This window comes from Parambassis ranga, chromosome 10 (assembly GCF_900634625.1).
Source record: "Parambassis ranga chromosome 10, fParRan2.1, whole genome shotgun sequence".
In the NCBI taxonomy this organism is placed as follows: Eukaryota; Metazoa; Chordata; class Actinopteri; family Ambassidae; genus Parambassis; species Parambassis ranga.
This window is the reverse complement of record NC_041031.1, coordinates 5,427,089-5,452,580: the sequence shown is the minus strand read 5'-3', so window position 1 is coordinate 5,452,580 and position 25,492 is coordinate 5,427,089. Positions and strand designations below refer to the sequence as shown.

At 42.6% G+C, this 25,492-nt stretch overlaps 3 protein-coding genes across 6 annotated transcripts in view; 1 reads left to right on the top strand and 2 right to left on the bottom strand.

Moving 5' to 3' along the window:
• nrg2b (neuregulin 2b) overlaps positions 1-9,237 on the bottom strand; it is a 31,828-nt gene extending 22,591 nt beyond the window's left edge. Inside the window, exon 1 of the mRNA XM_028416471.1 lies at positions 8,826-9,237. Within this exon, the coding sequence (XP_028272272.1) occupies positions 8,826-9,237 (412 nt within the window). The remainder of the gene's footprint in view (positions 1-8,825) is intronic.
• A 4,019-nt stretch (positions 9,238-13,256) lies between these two features.
• On the top strand, positions 13,257-15,138 carry purab (purine-rich element binding protein Ab). Its single transcript, XM_028416062.1, has one exon. It carries the CDS (start codon positions 13,363-13,365, stop codon positions 14,206-14,208), a length of 846 nt encoding a protein of 281 aa, XP_028271863.1. The 5' UTR covers positions 13,257-13,362; the 3' UTR covers positions 14,209-15,138.
• A 7,406-nt stretch (positions 15,139-22,544) lies between these two features.
• The window catches only part of psd2 (pleckstrin and Sec7 domain containing 2), a 28,085-nt gene continuing 25,137 nt past the window's right edge, over positions 22,545-25,492 (bottom strand). For 3 of the 4 annotated variants that reach the window (XM_028415874.1, XM_028415875.1, XM_028415876.1), the window contains one exon: positions 22,545-25,250. In XM_028415874.1, coding sequence (XP_028271675.1) covers positions 25,020-25,250 — 231 coding nt within the window. In that variant the 3' untranslated portion in view covers positions 22,545-25,019. The remainder of the gene's footprint in view (positions 25,251-25,492) is intronic. The other variant, XM_028415877.1, reaches the window with a different exon arrangement.

Here is a 25,492-nt window from a genome sequence, read left to right as displayed (position 1 = left end):
GCTCTAGATGTACAGTCAAGCCTTTTGTAAGAGGTAGAGAGAGAGAGAAGAGGTAGAGAGTGGGTGTGAGAAAGCCAGGAAGAAGGAGAGGAAGATTCAGGGAGAAGGTTTGACTGAGAGAAAGGAAGAAACCAAGGAAGGCCACAAACATAGATAGATAGATAGATAGATAGATAGATAGATAGATAGATAGATAGATAGATAGATAGATAGATAGATAGATAGATAGATAGATAGATAGGATGTGCACAGTTGGTAATGAATAGTTAATGAAGGGCTTGCGGGCAGAACGGTGGGGAAAAGCTATTCTCTCTGTCTCTCCTTTCTCCTCCTCTTTTTCCTTCTCTGGGCTGGGAGTCGTGTGCAAGTCATTCTGCTCCCCACCTGTCCTCCATTTATCTTTTTCCTTTTCTTTTGCACTTTTTATTCTTTCTCTCACCTCTCCCCTCCTTCATCCATCCTTCTTCCCTCCTCCTTTCTTGTTTTCATCCATCCTGCTATCTTGCCTCTCCCTCCTCCATCTCTTATCCTGCACCTCTCACCCCACCATTTCTCACCTCTCATCTCTCCCATCACCCCCCACCCCCCACCCACCCGTCACACACATCATTACCTGCAGGCTTGTAAAGCAGACTAACAGACACAATCCTCCTGATAAGGGGATTGAAGCATTGATCACATCCGTCCTCCATAAGGAGCCAAAGATTCTATAGAGGAAAGATGTCCCACTGCCCCTTGGAGAGGCCAGACGCTGTTGGGAAACAATGCCCTGCTGCAAGCTTTGAAAGTCAAAACACAGATGGTGAGATTGTATCCTCATGGTACACCCCAAGGTTCTGTCCTTGGGCCCATTTTCTTGTGTTTCTATATAGTGCTAGGTTCATTTATAACTACAGTTACCACAGTTACATTTATCTGTAAGTGAAAAATAAGTGAAAAATGTTTAAAAATGACATAAGATGTTATTAATAATGATGTTATAATTTTTCTTTGTCTGGCAGTGACTGATACTGAGGTGGTTAGAGGCTCCCAATGTGACCCATGTTAAGAGAGGTAAGAAAAAAATAATTACTTCTCTTTCTCAAGCACAGATGCACTGTTTTGTGCTTCATTCATATATTATAACATCAAAATGTTCTAGACCAAGACACTATATATATACATATATATGTCACCGTATATATAGGCTATATATATATATATATATATGTACTAACTTCACTGATATGTTGAGATTGATAAAAAAGGGTTCAAACAACAATTGACTCATCAGTCTTTGTGTGACTGGCACTACTTTGCGTTACAGTCCCTGTGGTATTTCAATTTTCACTAAAATTAACACATTGCACTGAACTGACAAAGGTTTATTGAGGATTAAATCTTCACTTGGCAACTTTGCATGTTGGCAGCCCCAAATAGCAGTGAGAGGAACCAGATTTAACATTTGAAGCTGAATCCCTGACACGCTGTAATGTAACCTCAGTAAACTGATGCTCTTTCATCAGGTCAGTCTTTGAAGACCGAAGAGAGGAGCACAACAAGACATTTACTGCCAGTCCAACTGTCACTGGACATAATATACATGTGTCCACTGAAGAGACAACCATGTATGACACCTGTGTGCTTTTAGGGATAAATTATCAGGCACAGAATGTAAATGTGCTGAAAGAGGAAGGGAGTGTTATGACATTTGACTTGCTTTAAGCCTTGGTCAGGGATTTAGATTAATTAATTAAAACTATCACTTACTAGTAATAATTTATGAAAGTCTGAAGAATGTGGGGAACAAGAGAACAGATGATGTACTCTCCATCTCAGTCTTCCTATTTTAGTCAAACAGCACCTCTCTCATTTTACCACATAATTATAATAGTATGATATAAATACTGATGATCTAACTGAAGCATGTGGTTTGCGCTGGTTTCCAGGTGAAACATGGCCAATATATAGAGAAGACGCTAATGAAGACAGACAGCAGAGCTTAGTGAATGAGGTTAATAAAAGTGCCAAACCACTGAGAAGAAGCAGAATGAATTCTAACATACAGCTTGAGCTATTTTCACATGTTGTTCCCTTCACAGGTTCATATGTTAATTCATGTCAGGGCGCAGAGACGCATTCAGTCTACTAACAAACATACAAAAAAGTACTAGTTACATTATTCAAATGAAAAATAACTTTGTTTCAATGTATGTACTGTAGATATACCTCAATACAGATGTGGATTCAGATGCCACGGAAGTTTAGAGACAGAGGGGAGTGTGTTTCAGTGTGTAAAATACTTCAAACTCCTTTTTTTTATCAGTGAAGAGTGACATAAACAACAACAATAAAGACATTTGTAATCTTAATATCATAAAGTGAAGAAACATATTACCACCAGACTCCATCAATGTGTGAAATATTCCTACAAAAGTAAAATATTCCTTCAAAAGTAAAAACTTCTGTACAGTCAAAGAAGTCCACATGCAGCTCATAAAAAGATGAGCTGAGCGAACACATCATACACACAGTACTGTCTTCCACCAACCCATAATAGTTACACGATAACATCTAGAAAGGCAGAGGAGGACAACTGGAAGACAGATGAAGATACTCTAGTTGTCACCATCAAAGATCACCACAACAAAGAGAGATAAAGATAGCCCACCTTTCTGAGCTGAAGATAGCCTGATATAGCACCAAAGAGATGCTTCAACCCTTTCCTTTTCCAGGAACGCACACTCTTTCTTCTCCACAAATGTGAACATTAAGACACAGGGTTCTAGCACAGATTTCGTTAGTTGAACGCCTTGCTCAAAAGCACTTGGAATGTGATAGAGAGCAGTTTATGCTCATAGTGTTAACCTGAGTAAGAACTAAAAATGTAATTTTACAACTTCACAAACATCAGGCTGCACTGACTGCATGCCAACCTCTGCCAGCCTGGAAGAGCAGGGCTACTCACATTCATAAAGATGCCAAAGATTAAAATGACTTTCTAAAAAAACAGGCAGACGTTTCAGATTTATTGTAACAGATGCAAAATCTCTAATTATTTAATTCTGAATGTGAATTAATGTGAATGTGATGTCTGATCCATGAGGAAAAATAATCTAAATGGAGAAAAAAGAGAGGGCCTCGGCCAAACTCATCCTGTCAGAAACAGCATTTTGCTGTTGCAGTGAGGAGGGTGTGTGCAGCAGCAGCTGCATGAGTGTGTGGGTGGTGTGTGTTCAGTGCATCTGAATGTGTGCTTCTCAGTGTGTGTGTGTGAGAGTGGGGATACACGAAGACCTCTCTCATTCACAAACTAGTGCCATGTGGCACTGGGCTTGTCCCTTTAAGAGGCATGTGTCGGAGTTTTCTACTAAAGCTGACTGCTGAAAAAGATGAGTGCTGATACATTATTCACAAGCAGAGACACACAAACACACACGCTAAATAACTGAGGGACATGTGCAAGGCAGTCATGAGTGAGCTGAGCCACAGAGAGGCTAACACACACATCTTCATGATCAGTACCATTGACAATACATGAGCAAAGACGTGGCCTATACATCCTCCCTCAACACACACACACAGGCAGGCAGCAGAGGGGAGAAATCCTCAGCCTTCTGTTATTCAGCGTGCATAATTTATAGCAGCCCCAGATCTCTCTGCTAATGACAGCACACCGGGGCATCTGCAGCACAGCAGCAACAGCAACAGCTAACTGGCATTGCTGTGTGTGTATGTATGTGTGGCTGTTGTGTGTGTGTGCAAAGGTATAATGCTCTGTTGAGACAAGGACAGCAAGAGACAGAAGGAGAGAGAAATAGAAGAGAAAGCGACAACACAGGGTGTCTGAAATAGACACAGATAACGCAACAAAGAGAGGGAAAGGATGAGACAGACAAGTGAGGGACCACACACACACACACACACACACACACGCACAAACTACACATACAATCTCGTCAAGTCACTGATTCAGCCAATAAATCTCCCTGGATGTGCACTGGTATCAGCATACAATACGTATATACAGTCTTAATTAGGGAATTCTTACAGAATTGTGTTGAGCCAGAAATCTGAGATTCACACACAGTAACTGAACAAAAAACTCTGCTAACATCTCCACACATCCTTCTTATTCCCTGAATCTAAAAGAATCAAGGAAAGCGATAATTAAAGTTTGAATTCAGTGGGATTGTTTTAAAGACTTGTTCAAGGCTGTGGCCTTGGATGTGTTTCCTGTTTCAGGGATTGTTTTTGACATGATGCCCTAGAGCTAAAATCTCCTAATTCTGGGATTTGGAGATCAATGCCACAGTGGTTCTGCCCTCCAGCTGCTGGGTTCACTGATGTGAACCTGATCTGAGAGGAGGAGGTGCATGTTAACCTAGAAAAATTATACTTCTATTTCTGAGGTGCTAGCATTAAACACACAAACACGGCCATAAAGGGACAAGTCAGATTAAATAGTGTCATATGCATACATGCTGTCAACACTTTGTATAGGCTAAACTTAATGCTCACAATTTCACATGTACGTTTCACTTGACCAACAGATTATAATCCTGGTTGCTACAGAGACAGTTTTGTACAAATTTAAAGGAATACTTCAGCATTTTGGTCGGTCAGCACAGCCTCTACAGAAGAATGTAAAAAGAGTTTGATATAGACAGTGTCATACATGTTGTTTGAGGCAGACAGAGATAGAAAAATTGTGCCCTATAAAATGTGTTTTTTGTGAAGCGGTCTCTTTTAATCCAAACCACAATGTAAATAAAAGTAAAAATGGAAGTGATGTGACATTCGCAGCGACCCATGAAGCACCTAAATAAAAGAAAGGAAAGGCCACGTGCATCCTCCACCTCCTTCTGTGGCCTTTGGCAGCCTTTACGTGTGATCGTCAGCCACATTGTCAGATTACACCAACCAAAGAGTAGGTAAAAACTGTGTGAGAACGTCTTCAAAGATCGATACCAATCTTATGTTTGTTGTGTTAGGACCAAATCATGGTTAACCTAGCTTAGCGTAAAGACAACAATAAGAGAATAGACGCAAACCCACACTGCTTGATAATTTTCACAAACTCAGACATAAACATGAAACATAATAATCTGTGGTTTTATCGGACCTCACACTGATGTCTGGTTCGTTAATAGTTTATCTGCCCAGAACACCACAGCAGGTGAGCACAGGTTGTATCTTTACAGTATGCATAGACAGGTTAAGGAGAGGTTTTACAATCACTGCTCCAGTACATCACTTCTAAAACTATGTGAGTGTACATAAGGAGTTATTTACAGAATAAATCCATTTTTAGACATAAAAGTTTCCTTTTGAATTCTCATTTTTGATGAGTTAAAAAACAGAGCTTTGCTAATATTGAAAGCGTTACAGCACTCGATACTGCAGCATTTCTTTGTAGTTTCAAAGCTAAAGATCTCTCTCTCACTCTCTCTCTCTCTCTCCTCTCTCTGCTTTGCTCCTCTTCTGTGTGGCTGACTGACAGAAGGGCAGGCGTAAGCTGAACCACACAGTCAGCTACAGGCAGGTACAGCAAGAGGAGAGAGAGAGAGCCTGAGGTATGCAGTATTAAATACAGCATCGATGACAGGAGTATGTTTGGGCATCAGATGAAGCTATTTTAGGAGCAAACTGTCAATGCATCTCAAAAGGTAGCGATGATCAGAGAAGACCTACATTACACTGTAGACTGTCTGGGAAGTAAGACATGATAGTTTTTTCTACTTTATAACAAGTAAGTATGAGCAGACCTACAGTGAGTTAAACAGGGAGAGAATAGTGAAGGCCAGTTGAGCTGACTGTACATGTGGTTTTAGTGAACAAAGATTTCCTATCAGTTACTCTGTAGCCTTGAATGAGGGCTTAATGAAACCTTCGTATTTCTACTGTGTAAAAGAGCCTCTCCATGGCTGTGTCAGAGGAGTGGGTTGAGTTGGAGACAGGAAAAAGAAGAGAGCTTATTGGAGTAGCTATGGCAGACTCAATAACATAAACAGTAAGAGCGAAAGCCTGGGTGCTGTAGCCATTTAATCAACATTGGCTGTGGAAGATGGCTCTGCTATCTTTTATAGTGTACAAAGATTTACTGTCTCATAATTTCTCTCACAGCGAGAGGTCTGTGCTTCTAACTTTACAATATCAACATTCGCTGAAGTCTGACTTAAACCCAGAGACAATAACCTAACAACCGATTGTCTAAAAGTGATATTAGCTTAGCATTTTATCGTTGCTTTGTATCACAGTCATAAATGGGCATCTACACATTTATGTAACTAGCAACTATCAAAGACAGATCACTATATCCTGCATATCTAGAAACATCAGCAAGCTACATAGTGTAATATGAAAGTGCAGCTGCTCTCTTAGTCTTTTTCATTATTGCAATGAGGTAAAACTGACAGACACAAGTAAAGCGATATTGATTCTTAAGCCCTCAGACAACATTAACATTTACTAAGTTTGGCACTGTGGTTGTGCAGCAGTGAAGGCAGTGAAAGGTTTTACAGCCTATATATGTCAGAAAGTATGCTGTCACTGCAGAATAAAGTTTGATACCTGTAGTGTTTGTCTTTATAATAGAAATGTTCCATCTCACCATTTTGCTACAACATTGTGTAAACAGTTTGTCAACTGTAATCTGTATGAATGTGCGCACAATGTAAACAATAAAACTGACAGATGTTCTATTGGTAAAGGCTACAATATGAACGCAATGATAGAAATTTGATCAGATGTGGGCGTTCCAACAGTTTGGCTGTGATTGGCTGGCTGGTGTTTGGGCTCCTTGTTGGATTGGTTAAACTCAGGGTGTGTGTCTGCTGCTGACACACCCCTTACCAACCCATCTCTGAGCCAATGGCTTCTGTCTCTTTTTTAAATTAAACTCTTTTGCAGCGTCTTTCTGCACATCTCTGGAAGATTGCTGGCTTGGAGTCCTGCTCAGTCGTAGCTCATTCTGTGGATACTTTGACATTACTGCATCTACCCAATGAAAAGTGTCAGTATAGCCAGAGAGAGAGAGCTACAGCTGAGGAGGAGTCTGGGCCAATAAGCAGTTAGTTATAGACATTTTGTAGGGGGGGATTATTTTGTAATGCTTTACTGAAGGCTTTTGTGTGACAGATGTGGTCAATGCTTTAAACTTCATCATTACTGCTAAACATGTGTTTTGCACATCTGCAATTAACCATAGGTTCAAATAATTATATTCAGCCAGGCCTACAAATGCAGCAGAAGTGATACAATTTGTAGCAAATATTTGTGTTCACACCATAACACTGTGGACATTCAGGAGCCACTGGTTGCCATAGTGTATCTATAGTGTCACCACACACTCTGAAGTGTGTAATTAGGATGTGGCTCTCTCTGTGTCTCTGTCTCTTTATGTGTGTGTGTGTGTGTGTGTGTGTGTGTGTGTGTGTGCTTGTGTTACTCATGTTGTGAGAACATAAATCTATTTACACGGTCATATTGTGGGGAGTTACATGTGAGGGACAATTAGCGAGTCCCCATAAGCAGTGGTTAGCGTAGGTTGCCGAGACATGAATGTAAGTGATTATAATGTCCTCTGAAGTGACGAAAACATGGCTGCATGTGTGTATGTGTGCATGTGGTGCAAATCAGCTCATAAGAGGGTATGTCTTCTTCAGTTAATGCCTGCTGGGAAAATGTGTTTCTGATTGCAACAGCACTGTCATAAATATAATGACCTGATCATTATAGCATGCCATATAGGTTTAAATATAACATCAACATATATAAATATCAAATTGTTAGACCTATTCTAAGGCACTGTCAGCTGGCTGGATATTAACATTATTCTATCAATATCTTTACCTAACTCTTAAACACAATGTGATAAAAATGTGTGTGACACTTTCTCTGTTAACATCTTATTCTGGTGCTTCCTGTCTGTGTACTGCACTGTACAGGTTTACCACAGGACAGGCAGCCTGTAGTTACATTTCCTCAAAGGCAGTGTGGCATTTCAATGCAAGGATAATTTGCCAAATACTAGTAGGAGACTTGCAACAACCAGAATTAAAATAGACAATATATATTACGCCGCCTAGAGGTCATTGTGTTTATCATTTGTGTGAAGGGCTGGATCTGAAAGACCTTTGCCTCTTTAAACTTTGGTCTAGGACTGATTGCCCAGCTGCATATGCAGTTTTAGCTTCTTCCTGTGAATCGTCTAATCGTCTACACAACAATTTGATGGAAACTTAAAACAAGATTACAGATTTTAACTGTTACCACCCACATTCTGTCACTGCAGTCCACACTGGCACTGTCAAGGTTTTTGCCACACCATGTTTGACATCTAACACAAGCCGAAGGCAACAATACAAACTTTAGAAAGGAGGTTAGTTAAATACAAGGTGTCTGTCCCTGATTCCCATCACATGTTTGGCCTAACTCTCTCTCAGGCACTTATACAGGGGCTGCTGTGTGTTCCACCTTTACACTCCACATGATGATGTGATGATGCAGATCTTTTTGACTGTGTAGTTTCCTGTTCCCCTGATGAACAGGAAGCTGTTTGGGGCTTAACCCCCCGGTTTATCTCCACACAGAGATGGCACATGCACACATTTCCCGACACGCTTTTCATTTCATTATAGGTGACCGGGTTATGGGGGATGGAAGTGTCAATCGGCTCGCGCGCATGCATATCTGAATGCACGCTGACAGTGTATAGACTACATACGTGCACGCGCAGAGCCAGAGAGTGGTGAATGTCTCCTTACATCACCATGGCAGCTCCAGTGGCCCTTATAGTGCGCTGTGAGTGTATGGCAGGTATAACGGAAAAACCTTAAACTTACCGCAGTCCTCGCACAACACTCTCTCCACATCCTTCTTCAGCTCCGGCTCGCTGGCGTCCACAGGGGCGTACGATGCCTTGAATACCAAGGACTCGTTAGTCGGGTCCATGAAAAAGATATATCTGTGGTCCTTCTCCACCGTGGTGCACGGGGCCTCGGAACCGAAGTCCCCGACGGTCACGAGCTGCTCCCTCTCGAGGCCGCCGCTGTTGACGGGCCACACATCCAGCACTTTGACATTCACACTGTAGGGCTCCCGGGAGGAGACGTTCTCCGGGGAGGAGCGCACCTCGCCCTCGATGACCACAGCTGATCTGTACGCCTGGTCCTGGAGGGAGTTGAGACTCGGGGCGTAACAGGCGAAGGAGACCCCGATGACCAGCATGGAGAAATGCACTGGATCAAGCCTCATGCCGTCAGCCTGTGCTGTGCTGCAGTGCTGCTGGGCGGCGGAGCGAGCTGGAAGAGAGAGACGGCGGCGAACGGGCTCCGGCAGAGCAGGCAGGGCAGAGCGGCAGACCTAGTGGAAGTGTCCATGCCATCTGTGTCTGCCGCTGCTTTCCCCATACGGCTGCTGGCGTCGGATGGGGGGACACACCAGCCTAGGAACCGGAAACGGCCCGCTTCTGCATGCTTAAAAATGTGATTGCTGCATTCTCCTTCACCAACCACCCTCCCCCTCTTATCTCCCCCTTTCCTGAAAGGCAAAACAAGTCTCGTAAATTAGCCTCCTCTCAAATCCAGGGCTGAAACCTCTCTCTCTCTCTCTCTCTCTCTCTCTCTTTCTCTCTCTCTCTCTCTCTCTCTACAGCTAATAGGTTAGCATCGCATGGGTGGGCGCATTGCCTCTTTGGAAGAAAAAAAGCGGTGTGCGCGTATAAGGAAATCACAAGAAATGATACGCACTCCACGTACACGCACACACAATATCTGGTCCTTTAACCACTTATTTCGATCGTTAAGAGTCCCACTCTTGCAAATCCGCAAGTCGGTAAGCAAAATAAAAAAGAGAGGAAAAGCCGAAGAGGAACAGGATGAGATAGCAGCGGTTATCCGGTGAGGCGTTGCAACAGTAGCGCGCACCCTCCAGCCGCGTCCCCTGCGCCCCTCATCAAACGCGAGCGGCTTACGTGAGCAAACATCACCTGCCCGGTCACTGGCGTCGGCTCGCCACGTCCTGCGCAAACACCCTAATGACCCGGGCACCCACCGGCACACCGCTACGGACCCTGCCGGCATGTGACCATGCCGGTCGACTGTGTTAAACCTCAAGTGGGAGACAGAAAAATCACGCACGCAGTGCACAGACCCAGAGTGCGTCTGTAGCCAAGCCCTGCGCGGCGCCCGCTGTGGATCTTCAGTGCAAGAGGTGCAAGAGAGGCTATACAGGCGACTACTACACACACTGCGGATAGTTGTTGCGATGACTAACGCTGCGAAATTCACCTCAATGGATTCCTCAGCATGGCGAAGCGAGCAGGGAGTTTAGAGAATTCAGCTTTAAAAGCTCTCGGGTTTATATATCCGCTCCTGTACGCTACAAGAGAGCACACCCAAAACCCTGACACCTTACACGCTATTATGCGAGTCACTGCAGTCCACTAATACTGTACAGTGTAACGACTCTATGGCAACACGTGGTAACAACACAAACTGCGGGTATCATGAAGGGGAGGACATTCTCCCCATATATTTTGCCACTCCGGCTCAGCTACAGCGAATTAAATTACTTTTTTTACTGAACACGTCTCCACCAATCAAACGAGGGCTTTGTGTAATTCGCTGAGCTTATATGTTGAACACAAGTATCCCTAGTCCCTGCCTCCATCTCCGCTTTACCATCAGCAAGCCATTCATAAGATTCCCTCCCTGTCAGGAGCTGTGCGCCCTTCGTTAGAGGTCAGAAAGCCTCTTATTGTCCATCCTGAGAAAGGCATAAAATATAATGTCATATAGGGGACACGTGGACAGTTCTTTTTACTATAGGTGACTGGGAAGATAAAGCAAACGTATGAAAGGCCATTTCATCAGGGTAAGCACCTCCATCATGGCCTCACCTTCCCGTATCACCATCAGCAGGGTCACATCAGGGACCTGTCTCTGTCCGTGGTGCTGAAAGCCTTGACAGGTTTAGTGCTTTGCCCCAACAGGCCAATCACATGCAAGCCCTCTTCACGTGGAGTGAAGGCCACAATCAGATTGCTGCAATGAATGCCTGTCGTCCCACTGCTTGCATCCTTTTTCATTTCATTCATTCATCAGAAGAGCTCTGTTACAGTGAAGTGTGAGTCCTGTGTGCTGTCTGTGGTGCTGGATGCTATCAAATGTACAAAATCTACATTTGCTAAATTTAATGTTGGAGCTTCTTCAACTGAGGCATCATCACAGCATTTCTGAAGGGAAATCCAGCCCTGCAGTCTGTGATCTGTCCTGTGACCCACCCCCACCTCTTACCCTTCTCCGCCCACTGCACACCCTTTCACTGATCTCGTCTTCATTTATTCAACCAGCACTGCATTCATTAGTGCCTCTATTCAGAAACCTCTCTCACAATTTAGGAATTTCCTAATTAGCCGTGAAAGAAAACTGATAATTTGAAGAAAGGCAGGGAGTAAAAATGGATTCCTGCAACCATCCCAGGGGAGGTCACTGATCAGCTCCATGGGTCCACTGAACCTGAGTGAGTTACCAAAGGGGGTACTTTTGGTGATGCAGTGGTATCTCTATCCGCAGGCCATCAGGCTGCTGAACCACTGACTGAAAATTCATGTAACATCATTGCTACAATGCAAAAATTGCACATATTTCTTTTTGCATGTACAATCAAAACATATTTACACACTCTAAATGTCCTACCTCTGACAATAATGCATAAACAAAGCACCTTAAACACTGATAACACTTTACCCTCATATTTTGCTTATTTTGTTTTTATTTTTTGCTTATTCTTATTTTTATTTATTCGTACTATGGCTAAAATAAGTCTATTGTCTTTTATCTTAGTTTAGTTGTGTATAAAGTCATGTAAAGGGAACTCGCAAGGTAAGAATTTCATTGCTCAGTGTAACTGTAAAGTGCTGTGCATTTGACAATAAACTTCTTGAATCTTGAATTTCAGCAGGGTGTTGGTGATGTCACTTCAGCCGCCCTCTTATGATATACATTACCACTCAGTAAATAAACTAATGACACAGTGCTCCTGTTTATATACGAACTGACCCAGACTTTGCATATTGCTTGTATTTTCAGACACAAAGAAAATAAAATCCTGTATATTCATGGTCTGCTGACCATTCGGAAAAATATATACTGTTATATATTTTTTTCTATGGAATTTAATTGTAGGCCTACTGTTGTCATATGTCATATTTGCAGAGTATACAGTACTGTATAGCGATAAAACAGCTTGCAGCTTTGCTGATTTTAGGAAACGTTCTAATACTTCAGCTAGTAAAAGTTTAGGTGTTGTCTCTGTTTCAGATTGGATCTATTGTGCCTTTATTCCACACAGGTAATGCAGATTTTCAGCTCTATTAAGGGCTGCTTCATCCAGGGCTAAAATGTCCAAGGTCACGTGCTCAAATTTGTATTCTTAAAATATTTAAGCAAAAAAAAACCTTTTGTAACTATTTAAATAATGCATAGGCTATGTTAAAATCAGATTAAAATGCTGTCAAAATATATTAACTGAGACTTACACAAAGAATACATGCATACAAACTTTTATATATTTTAATTAATTGAATTCAGATTAGTGTGAACGGGCTCTACTGGTGCGTTTTTTACACTGTTAGCTTCTTGTTACTTAGCACTGATAAACCTTTTTAGAGCTATTAACAGATTCCCATTGAGAAGCAGTGACACACAAGCAAGTCCAATCACAGGGTAATGATTCATGATGCTTCACAGTGTATCAGCCCCCATCCTCAGACTCCCACACAGCCATCATCTGCTGCTCATTCAGAAATTTCTTTGGCCCCCCTCTCACTGTCTCCCTACAGACTGCTCTGTGGGGGCTCGCTGTCCGTGGTGCTGAAAGCCTTAAAACACTGTCCACGGTGCTGAAACACCCAAACCCATAACAACCATTTGACATGGTCCCTGCTTTGCCTTTAATTGTGTTTAAACAGTGTGCAGACAGCTGTGGTATTCGTATATTTGGTGTGAAACCTGTTACTGACCATCTATCTATCTATCTATCTATCTATCTATCTATCTATCTATCTATCTATCTATCTATCTATCTATCTATCTATACTGGTGCAGGGTTTTAAGCTCGCACGGGAGGGGTTAACTTCCAGTTGTTATACGGCTACATCAATGCTGAAATAAACATTTACAGAAACGTTGCGAAACCGAGTGAGTATCTTGAACGCAGCCCGCACGGAGTACTACAGTATCACATTGACTACAGTTACTTTCATTTTTTCATCCTCCTCTTCTCTCGTCTCGCGATAGAGCGGCGGTGGTTTGACGGGCAGTCGAGGTTGCAGCAGGCAGAGGGAGACGGTGGAAGGTAAAGCAGGGAGGCAGCATCATGGCGGACAGAGACAGTGGCAGTGACCACGGAGGGCCCACCGCAGGCCTCGGCTCGCTGCCTCCGGGTGCGATGGGCGCCATGTCCCGGCTGCAGCACGACACCGAGGAGCTTGCCTCCAAGCGCGTCGACATCCAGAACAAGCGCTTCTACCTTGACGTGAAGCAGAATGTTAAAGGCCGCTTCCTAAAGATAGCCGAGGTCGGGGCTGGGGGAAACAAGAGCCGCCTCACTCTCTCCATGTCGGTCGCCGTGGAGTTCCGCGATTATCTCGGGGACTTTATCGAACATTACGCCCAGCTGGGCCCGACCAACCCGGACATTGTGCAGGACGAGCCACGGCGGGCGCTCAAGAGCGAATTCCTGGTGCGGGAGAATCGGAAATATTACATGGATCTAAAAGAGAACCAGAGGGGGCGGTTCCTGAGGATCCGACAGACCGTTAATCGGGGGCCCGGACTGGGAAGCGCACAAGGCCAGACTATCGCTCTGCCGGCGCAGGGTCTCATCGAGTTCCGCGACGCTTTAGCCAAACTCATCGACGACTACGGCGTGGACGAGGAGCCGGCTGAGCTTCCGGAGGGCACCTCGCTCACGGTCGACAACAAACGCTTCTTCTTTGACGTGGGCTCCAATAAGTACGGAGTCTTCATGCGGGTTAGTGAGGTGAAGCCCACGTACCGGAACTCCATTACGGTTCCCTGCAAAGTGTGGTCCAAATTCGGCAACACCTTCTGTAAATACGCGGAAGAGATGAGGAAGATCCAGGAGAGGAGTAGAGAGAAACGGGCCTCCGAACTGCTACCTGAGGGCCCGCACGGCGGAGATGACGGAGACGATGACTGACGTGGATTTTACGAGAGCTGAAATGAAACAACCAGACAAAACTGAACTCTGAGAGAAAACGAGACTTTTAATTGTAAAATAGAAAGAGAATTTCCAAGGGAATCACCCCACACACACACAACCTCCACAGACATGGCAGCACCTCTGCTGTCTCCTCGCTCATCTTACTGGATGTCACCCCACTTACCACCCATGTGACAGTAAGCCGCTGCTATCAAGGATTGAACTGTAAGATATGAACTGTTTCCTACTTGATTTAAATGACAATGAACAGAGTGTTTATATCTCTATCAACGACAGATTTTGCACATCAAAGCTATTTCGAGAAAATGTTTAAATGTTTTCAAACTGGTAATATACTAAGATTTAATCAAAAAATTACAGCCAGAGGTCTATTATATAAAATGACAGTCTTCATGTAGAACGAATATTTGACATCAGCACAAAGAGAATATATTATGGACTCTATGAAACCAAAATCTAATATACCAGATGTATAGTTTATTATAAAGGTACGCAGAATAATAAATATGAAAGCGCTCTAAAAGTGTATGAATCGCAGAACGCAGCACTGCAGGCCTGTAAACACCTGTCAGCATGCGTGTAGGCTCATGTTTTGAACAGCAGTTGGCAAAATAGGCAATAGTCTTTAATTTGACCTAAAACGTAGTCTGCTATAATGAAAGCATTTCTATCATGCCATATGGAAAAGGTCGAGACTCTAAACTAATTAGCCTATTTTGTGCGCCTCAAACAAATGGGATAACTCTATCTCTGAGCTACTTTATTGAATATCAACCCTGTTGCACCATGTCCATATAAACTTAAATGAAAAAAAAGTGCTAACTTAGATGTACTAATTATGATTTTGTGAATCAGCTGTAAAAAAAAATTCCTTATTAAGATACCCACGTTTTCTGTGGGCTAAGTTTTTTCTTTGTTACTTTCTTGTTTTTTTTTTTCCTCTCGGGGGTTGGGGGTGGGGTGGGGGGTGGAGGACTGGGTTGTGGGGTGGGGGGTGCAAAAGGATGAGGTCCACTTGTGGGAGCGCAAGGCGCGAGAAAAAAAAAAGACGCGTCAGCGCAGTGCGCGGCGAGGCAACGCATCCTCTCTGACGTCATTACGACCCGTGCCTTATACACTCCACTCGTTTACGTGTTTTCACGTGGATGGTCTGTGACCTCGACCGCTGTACATTTTAATTTACGAGTGCTGTAATGTAGGCAGAAATATATACTCACCAGGGCTGTGGGATTCACACCCCTGCAGTGCATGGAGCATGCGTGGTAAGACCAAAAGTAAATGGAAAGGCTGCTGGGAGCATGAGGGGCCCCAACTGTGGTAGTAGGTAGAAAGGGCTGTGTTTGTAAGAGTGGGGGCTCCCCATGTCATGGAGCTCAGAATCCCTGTAAGCCGCACCCCTGGCTGGGTAGCCTCTCACAGAGCGGTGTCTTCCCGGAACGGCAGAACAAGCCGGGATGTGCAGCCTGTGGCAGCACTGACTGTGAGATTAAACTGGAGATGTTACGGGTGGCTTTGCACACCATATGCACCATGATGTTGAAAAATATATATATATATAACAACAAAAACAACAACAACAAAACAAAATCAGGAGCGGCTGGATGAGGCTATGTCAGAGTTGAGATGGATGGTGTTAAAGAGCCAGGCAGTCAGCCAGGCAAGCAGGCCAGCCGGTCGTTCCCGTGCAGTCAGTCTGAGTGCAGTCCAGTGGATGTAGAGGCCTATCAGTGCAGGGCCACGGCAGTATCTATCTCTTTATGGTGCTACAGCCCCTTGATCTCTCCTTGGGGACCTCGCCGCTCAGAATATGTCACTTTTGCATTATTGTTTTCTCTTCAGAGTTCTTTTCTTCACGTTGTGTTGTCCAAAACGAGTCAGGTTTCTCCCTCCCAGCCAGAGATGAAGCCACTGACTAGCGTAGGACATTTCATATTAGTGTGCAATATTGTGTACGTGCCAATCGTGGCATTGTATCACGTGTATAGACTATAAAAAAGACGAAAAAATGTATAGGCTATGTGAACAGTAGATATTTGAAAGCATGATGATGAGGTTGATGCATCTGCATTATATTTTCCGAAATGTGAAGACTTTCTTCTCAAGCACTTGCTCAAAGTGAAAAAAGTCAGACTAGTTGTGAGGTATTTTTCCTGTCACAGTCTTTAAACCAGTAGGCTGCCTTGTCCATTTCTCAGTGTGCATAGACTAGTGTTTTTTCGTCCCTTTCACGTCCCCTGCTTATTTCTCTCCGAACACACATAGCTCAGGCAGTCACCAGCCTCTGACTGTCTCCACGTCAGCCCCTCTGCACTGACCTGCAGTAAAGTCTGAATACTAAACTTGGGGTTTAGGTCAAGGGGTGGCACACACACACACACACACACACACACACACACACACACACACACACACACAGTCTCCCCCCCTGTTGAGGCCTCTTGTTGCTATCTGAGTGTTCTGGAAGCCTCTAAAGTGTGTTGAATGGTGTCTAGAGCTGCACAAGGCCTCCTGTCATTACAAGCCAGGGAACTGTGTGTATGGAGCCCGAGTGCTGCCCCTCTCTCACCTGGGACAGGACAGGTGAACTACGATTTGACTTTGGCTTTTCTGCGGTTTCACTTGTGCTAGATGATAGTGATCAGTCGCAGCAGACCCAAAAGGACAGTGGAGTTTGTTGTTGTTTTTTTTTTACAATAAGGGTTACAATCCTCTTTAATGTGGGCATCTGCTCTTCTTTCCTAGCTTGGGCTTCAAAGCATAAAAAAAGAGCGTGGCTCATTGTCGCTCCAGTAAAAGTTGTCTAAACGTCTCGTATAGGACACACAGTCAGTTCCTTCATTTTGTCCTGACTGACCTTTAAGGCTTATATGTTCTGCTTAACAATCAGCCTGCTCCAAGAGTTTAGTTCATTTAAAGCAGGTTGGCCTACAACATTTAATATGACTGAGCCTGGTGACAGTCCCTGCCAGAGTGGCGTGCCACCTAGCCAAGATGAAGGGGAAACACAGACTGAGAGGGTTGCAGTTTCAGAGGGAGCTGGATAAATGCGGCTAATGCAGTTACAGTTTGGGCCTTCCAGATATGCAGGATAGCTAAAGGTAGACTGGATTCTCCAGAGCACACCTGGGCTGAAAAGGTATCAGTCGCCCTGTAAAATCATTACTTAAAAAAAATTGATCTGTGTTTGATTGGTCATGCCTGTGGCTGCAGAGCCAAGAAAAATGTTCCAGAAAATCCCATCTGTTCCATGCAGGACTTTTTGGCCCACGTTTGCCTCAGAGTGATAGTGAAAGGCCTGATGAAGCCTGGCACTGCACTGTAGGGGCTTACCAGCAGCAGCCTACCATGACCTTCTGACCCAGCTGTTAGACAGATCCAGTATGGACTTTTTATTTTTTGTTGGAGAAGAACAGGAAATCTCCTTCCTCTCTTTGTGGAGATGACTATATTTCCTCATACTGCCCTGTGAATTATAACAAATCAATTTCCACTGAACACACGTACAGGCCACCTATGACTATGTGCCCAGCAAAGCACATCTGAGGTCAATCTGAGTTCATCTAGAGTTCAGCATGAGTCTGGACTCTCTGTTGTGATAAGGCACTTCAACGTGTTCTAGCTTTAGCTTGATAAAATTTAGGCCTCTAGGAGGCTCATGCTACATGAAGACTGGAAACTGGAAGACTGGGAACACTTCCTTTCTCTTTTTCTCTTTCTCTAATGGCCAAATATAAGGAGAGCCTGAACCTGCTCATAAAGTTCACTTTGTGAATGCCTCACTCTGTGAAACGCACACATTTTTTAATGGTTAAAAGACCTGTCGTCTTGTTACAGACTGTAATCGCCAGGTGCTACTGTACTGGGTCAGTTGTGTGTTTAGTGCAGAATTACTCTGTTGTGAAACATGACTCGTCCATTTTTTGGGTCGTACATAGTCTGAGTTACAAAGGAGGGGGGGGGCGCACTTGTGAATTTTGCTGAAAACAGTGAGATCAAATCTGATTTCTTATTTTAAGAGAGCTCACCCGGTGTCACACCAAAACCTGGAGTGACCGTGCAGCCATGTTATTCCCACATTACATTCATTTCTGGGACTCAAAATGCAAAATGTTAGGTAGACGTTTTTGTTTTTTTTTTCTTGCGTCTTTTTTTCTCTGAGTGGTCAAGCTGTGCACTGTGTTCAGTGGCTCTGGCTAAGTCCGGTGTAAGTGTGATGGTGCACTGAGGCTGTTAGCATTGATGAGAGCGATGTTTTGATTTCTTATACAGCTGTAGCCATGGTAGCAATCGCTATGCAGCCTTTTTTTTCTGAGTTAAGTTTAATTTAAAGAGCTTACTTTTTGTTGCTCAGACTAAAGATACCTAGATCATTCCTTACACATGCTGACTGACAGAAAACGAAACAGTTCTTGTAACTCAACGTGCAGCAGTAGCTGCTTGTTGCTGATTGCTAGGATGGCTCCTGCTGTGATTGCTTCGTCTGCTTGTTCCTCCTGTCTTGACCATGGAGATTGTTCATGTTTCTGACTGCAGACATGTACATGACTTATTAACAGCAAACTTCCACAATTTTAATTATTCTGATGGATACCCACCTCTAGCAAACTGACTGAAAAAACAAAACAAGCTAAACTTCCATGAAGGTGTTCCAAACAACCAAATGCGCTCTGTTTCTGGTTTCCGTGTTGTAGTCTTTCATTGGCCATTCAGAGCTCTTGGGTTATTACGCAGCCAATCGCATCCTCTGGTCAAAGCCAAGCACTATATGACTCATCACAAACCACTGACAGAGGAGCTCATTCAGCACGTCTTCTGTTTGCACACGCACAGAGCAGTAGGGTCCATCATGTTTGCAGACTGTATAGGCTACTGTTTGTGTATAGTTATAAAAGATGTTTTGAAGATGTTGGGAAATGGATCCTGGATTTTAAGGGGTGGGGTCAATGCACAATGAACATATCCCATGTCACCGTTTGGTCTAAATCCCTTTACCATCCCATATGAGAAAATATGTTGTATCTTTCAAAAATATTTTATCTGTGGCGTGTGTGTGTGTATATATATATGGTTTGTTATATATGATGCTCCTCCTTTCAGAAAAATATAACATGTAAACAGGAAAAACATTGCTGTTTTTTTCCTTTGTATTTTATACTTACAAAAAGCATTGAATAAAAATGGATAAATACTTGCACTTTAGATATATTAAGAAAAATAAAAATCTGCATATTATTTTTGATAGGGATCTCACATTTAAAGAGTATAAATTACAGGCTTTGTGACTATTGCTGGACAGAGATGTATTGAGTTCTACTTATTGAAGTATATTTTGTCTGTGTGTCAGAAGGTTTACTAAAGTAAATTGCATGATAAAGTAGTGCTACACCGATATTGTTCTTTTTTTAGTTGGTAAAAATGTCTGAAAACTGTGATAACAACCCTCTTGTATCATGTTTAACCTCTCCTCACCCATTCTAGAATATTTCTATACTGAAATATGGCCTTTCCTGACTACATGACAATGGTGCTTACTTTGGCTTTGACATCAAGCTCATCCTATACATCTCAACATCATCATAATTCACGTCCTCACACTTCATTACTTTCTGTTATGTACTCTCACTACCTTATTAAATTTCCGTTGATGGCAAAAAAAGGTGTGCTGTTTTGTACATTGCTGTTTGTTTTAAATGTTGGGGGAGCCTTGTTGTCTGAAAAATGACTAATCGCGCAATAAAATGTCATTCCACGTGTCCCCGTCTCTGCACAACTGTCTCAACACTGCAGTCACTCGCCCGTAGCAGGGATGGGCTCCAAAAATCAGGATAAACACTAGTCACTGTCTGAACACCACACCACTGATCTACACTGTAGGGGTATTGATTAGCATAAGACAATAATGATTGTATTTATTCTTCATTGTTGTTAAATGTCTATAAGGAGTTAAAAGTTTATATAAAAATTAATGTCACATGGATAAACACCAAATGATTGTATAGCATTTAGTCTTTATTTAAAGAGAGAGAATATAAGACACAGAGCAGAGGAATGACATGCAGCTAAGGTCCAGCTGATGTGCTGTACCCCCGTCTAACTGCTTACCCATCAGGTCGCCCCCGGAGATCACATTTTTTTTTTTCCACAGAGCTCCAGGATCTGTTTTTGACTTTCATTTGGAAAATCTAACTTTGCACACCAGATTCTTCCAACAGCACGAAACAGGACACACTGTTGACAGAACAGTATTATCGTCCAGATTTTCTCTCTGCAACAGGTCAGTGCACCAAAAGCAATTAAACTGATGGCACCTCGCACTACATTCTCAGCTGCAGTGAACAAAACCTTATAACCAGTGGGCGTTTAAGATGATTCATAATTGAAGGGGCATTTTAAAAATAATACAATTTAATTACATTTATGAACAGAACAGCGCCTTATCTGAAGCAACACTGCAAATGGCTGGATGCTGTTCACAGTTATGCAGTATGAGGTTGTAACTTTCTCAGAATACATTTAATAAAAGTAAAATAATAAAATAATTGTTGCTGACTTTTCTGCCCCTTTTGCAGTCCTTTGTGTTACATCAAACCAATACAGTCTAACCTAACAGGGTTTATTAAAAAAACATACTGCACTTACTTTCACCTTTAAGCTGAGCAAGATTTCACCAGGCACATGCTGCTCAGAACTCTTTTTACTTGTCAAGGTGCATTTTTTAAGTTTTCTTTATGTGTAAAATAATAAATAAATACATAAATGAACAATAATGTATCACTTCAGGGGTGGCTAATAAATTGCCTTAAAGTGATGTCAAGTGATTAATGGGTAGGTCTGAAGACAACAATAATGATAATAATAAACAGAAGACACAATACATGTTAGGCCACCAGGACAACACACCTGTATCTCTTCCTGTCTGCATTTTTCAACCATTGTGGGTGAACGTAGGATGCAAAAAAGATGTCTGGTTCTGCAGCACCAAGGTTGGTCATAGGTCTGACAACATTATAGCTCAGGACGACTATTTTTAATTAGCTATTAAAAACAAAACTCCCAACATTCATTAAAGGCTACACCAACAGAAATATAGCTGGATGGAGCTTTTTGGTTATTTTTAAAAGATGTGAGAAAAAAAGTATTTTTCCAACTGGTATTTTGACAGTTTGTCAGTGTGGGTGAAGGACACGTGGTGAAATATTTGTTTAACAATTTGTAAAGTGGCACTAAATGAACCAGATTTTTCTCATTTTTTTGTAATACCTCAAAAACATTCATTATCTAAGCTAAATAGTGCAGAGTAATAATCCAAATATCATCACCAAAAAATGTCTTTACTTCTAATTGCTGCAACTACACAATGAGATACTGGACAGTAAATCCAGCACAAATCGTCTCCAACTGTGTCAGTATTGATGCGACAGGCAAAACTCAAAGATTACGTCATTCTCCTGCGTCACACAAAATCCCCACCTGTCCTCTTTCTGTGACAAACATAAATGCAGTTTTAAATAATATCTCTTACCTTTGTGCTGTGTTCCTCCAGCCTGTGCTTCAGTCACATACCTGCTGTTAGCAGTTCAACACAATGTTTTACACACTGTTAGCATGTTTTACAGCTTCTACAGTTTATAATCTTCAGAATTTCATTCTGCTGCTCATTACGTTCTTTGCAAGTCATTGAAAATGTTTTCATAAAAGCTCTTTGAAAAAAAAAGTCATGCTGCAGCACCTGCTGAGAAAACGCCCAGCAGGTGGACAGCTGGAAGACATTTGTTAGCTTAGCAACATTTAGGCTACAAACAACCCACAATGCAACATTCTGTTAAAGGGATGAGCTCACTTCAGAGAGGAGAGAAAAATCCAGCTTTAAATCGTCTCACATGTTTTTTTTTAATGTTCAGAAGAAATGTGTTTTTTAATTAATTTATTTATTTATTTTTATTAATTGTGTGTTGTTTTTTTTCCAAAAGTTATTTTGTCCTTCAGGATGTGCCTCTGCCACCTTGTTAATTTTACCTGTATGTTACTGTATGTATATTTAAAAAATATATACATAACCAAATCTTTCATAAACCACAATAACATGTGACCCAAGGTGAATATAATATCCATTATGCCATGAGATCAAGTAGAAATATTAGAAAATATATTTGGTTACCTAATGGGATAAGATTGATGAGTTTGAATGTGTTTTTTATATTCATATATTTTTTCTGATGACTGATGGTGGAAATGCTTTTTGAGTTGACCAGACAATACAATAAATCACAAATACCATCACCTGTATAAAAGCTTACTTTATGAAGCACAGACTAAATATTCGGTAAATATGTCCTTTACATAGTATGAGCATCCTGTCAAAAAGTTCAGATATACAAACAAAACAAAAAGACAGATCCAATGCTGACATCAAAGTGCCGAAGTTATCTTTTTTCCTTTGTTTTTTTTTTAAATAAAACATAACATTAACATTTTTCCCCACAATCCTATATTACAGCACAGGCCTACCCTAAACAATGGTTACTACAACAGCCATAGTGACAATAAGGGAAGTCTCCCTGTAAGAAAGCAGTTGTTTATCCTAACAATACACTTTTAGAAAATGGTGCCTTCTCTGTGAAAACTCAGCTCCGTTTCAGCATTTTGGTCTGTACAAGAATCAGGTTCCAGGATTCCAGCTGTGATTCCAGGTTTCCAGCCAAGTCCCAACAGGATCTCAGATCCCATCATTTATTTGTTATACGAAGCAGCAGAAGCACCGTGTCCAGAGCCAAAGAACTGTCCGTACTGTCACAACTCCGATGAAATCAAAATGCTTCTGTGCCACAGCGGGGCAGGGTGAGGGGATTTACTCATCTACAGTTGTGTCGTTATATTATATAGAAAGAGAATGTGTGTATGGAGGGGGTGTAGGATTCATTAAGGTGCTCACAAACAACAGTACCACTACACCCCCCCCCCACTTCACCACAACCTCACACAAGTCCTTCCTCCTTCGAGGAAAATCGGGCTTTACATGCCGTTTTCTTGGTTTTGGGGTACGTGTGCTGGATGCCTGTTTAGCCTGTTCTTGGCTTGCAGAAACAGTCATTCTAAGAAAAGCAAACCAGTCTCCTCTACACTACACGTCTCTCCTCCTCCCCATTCTCCTCACTTATGGAGAGTGTTTTGATGGCTACTTTGCTGGTGGAGTCCCCCCTCTTTATTCCAGTATGTTGACAGGTTTCTGGACTTTGGCACACTAAGCTGGAGCAGTCCTGCTGCTACACTCTGCAATCAGTCAGATCAGGGGCCCGTTCCCCAAAAACATCTTCAACAGGTAAAACACCAGCATTAAATATTTGATCATATAACAGGCAGAAATAGCCAAGAGTGCTCTGTGTAACATATTATAAATGAGAGCATCGATCGGTTAGTATGTCTTTTGGGATGAATGCTGTGCCTGTGTTGGAGATGATTTTGAGTGAAGCAGTCGATCATTGCACTGTTTCTCAGCAAATATGCTCAATAAATTCTTCATACAATAACATGACCCTGCTATATTTACTTCTCTCTGTTGCCTACAGCTTAGCTGGAACCACTTTAAACAGCATGCCAATGGACAAATACATACACACGCCAGCTGACCATACTGTGTGCCTCCCACCCACACTTTCCTGTTCTGCTCCTCATTTTAAGTCTCAGGAACCTCACACCCAAACTAATATACTGTTGCCTGTCAGGCTAGTGGGGTGGGGGTGGGGGGTAACTCAGAACACGACACAGTGCTTTCTTTCACTTACGTTCATCTTCTTTTACTTGCTAAAACAAAATGATTAAACATGTTGGGGTAGCTGCAGCTTCAAAAACCACAGATCCTTCTGATTGAGTATCAGTCTCCAAATCCCTCAGCAACTACTGCTAAGGTGCCCTTGAGTAAGGCACTCAACCTCCAGTTCCTCTGACGGAGCAGCTCAGTAAACAGTTTAAGCCATGGTTCCCCTTGGCAGCTCCTGTACTCGTGTGGATGTAAATGTGAATGAATAACAAGGAAATTTTCTGAGAAAGGACAACACGCTCAGTGCCAACCTTTCACAGGCTGAACGAAGGTTCAGAGAGTTAAATAAATAAATAAATATGCTATACAGGGACTGGATCCTTCTGAGTTTTTTTTTTTTTCTAACTCCGGGACAGATATGTTATAACTTTACACCCATACTGTAGGTCCATACAGTGCACTCACGGTTGAGTGCACAGCTGTGAGTATGTAAATACAAGCTGGAGAAGAAAAAAGGCCAAAATGCTACAGTAGTACCATCTCCACCACATTCACCTCCATCACTGCCTGACACCTGGACAGAGCAGAGACGACAACACCAGTCTCTTTGTGGCCTTACACTGATACATTAGCAACTACTCAAAGTTCTGCTCGTAGCTAAAAACACATTTCAACTAAAGACGACTGCTTTTCAAAATAATACTGATAATGTTTCTAGAAATAGTGATCACAGTTATGATCATTTTAAATGTGCAATAATAAAAGTTCGAAGAACTGAGGTTTGGCAGGGTCACTTGTTGGGTAATAAGGGCACACGCTTCATCTTTTTCATCTATTGCTCAAGGAGTGAAACTTTATCGGCAGGGTTGATTCATTCTGGGAGGGATACTGACGTTTACTGAGGAAGGGAGGAGCCCAATACACAAAATACTAAATAGAAATTCAGTAAGCTGTAGGATTAAGCTAGTCAGGCTTGGAGGGATGTTGCTATGTGGCCGGTGGTGGCTGGTCCTCCTTCCTCCACTTTTTCTCAGCTCCTCTGTCCCAGGACAGTGCATCCAGCGGCCCTCCCGTTCAGGCCTCCGTGGGCCTGACTGATGGACGGAGACGACTGCGTCTTGCGGAGGTGGCACTCACGGCCGGCCAGCCCACCCTCCATGATTAGGCCGCCCATCACACTGGCCTCGATCTTCTCAAGGTCGTCCGTCTCAGCGCGGATTTTAGCCTGCAGGAGGCTGATGTACGTCTCATACCGGGTCTTCTGCTCAGACACAGAGAGAGGGCGGAGGAGAGAGAGAGAATGCATGTTAACACAAAGGAGGAAGAATGATCCAGAGTCAGAAGAAGAAGACAAATTCCCTAATTTGACACCATTCACACCTATGTGGTCTGACCTTATTTTGACTATGCCCATAATTTCATCCAAACCTTAACTATTTAATACATTCACATCCAGAAAGTCATCTCTGACACTCTTCACTCTGCTTTATCAAGAACAACAGA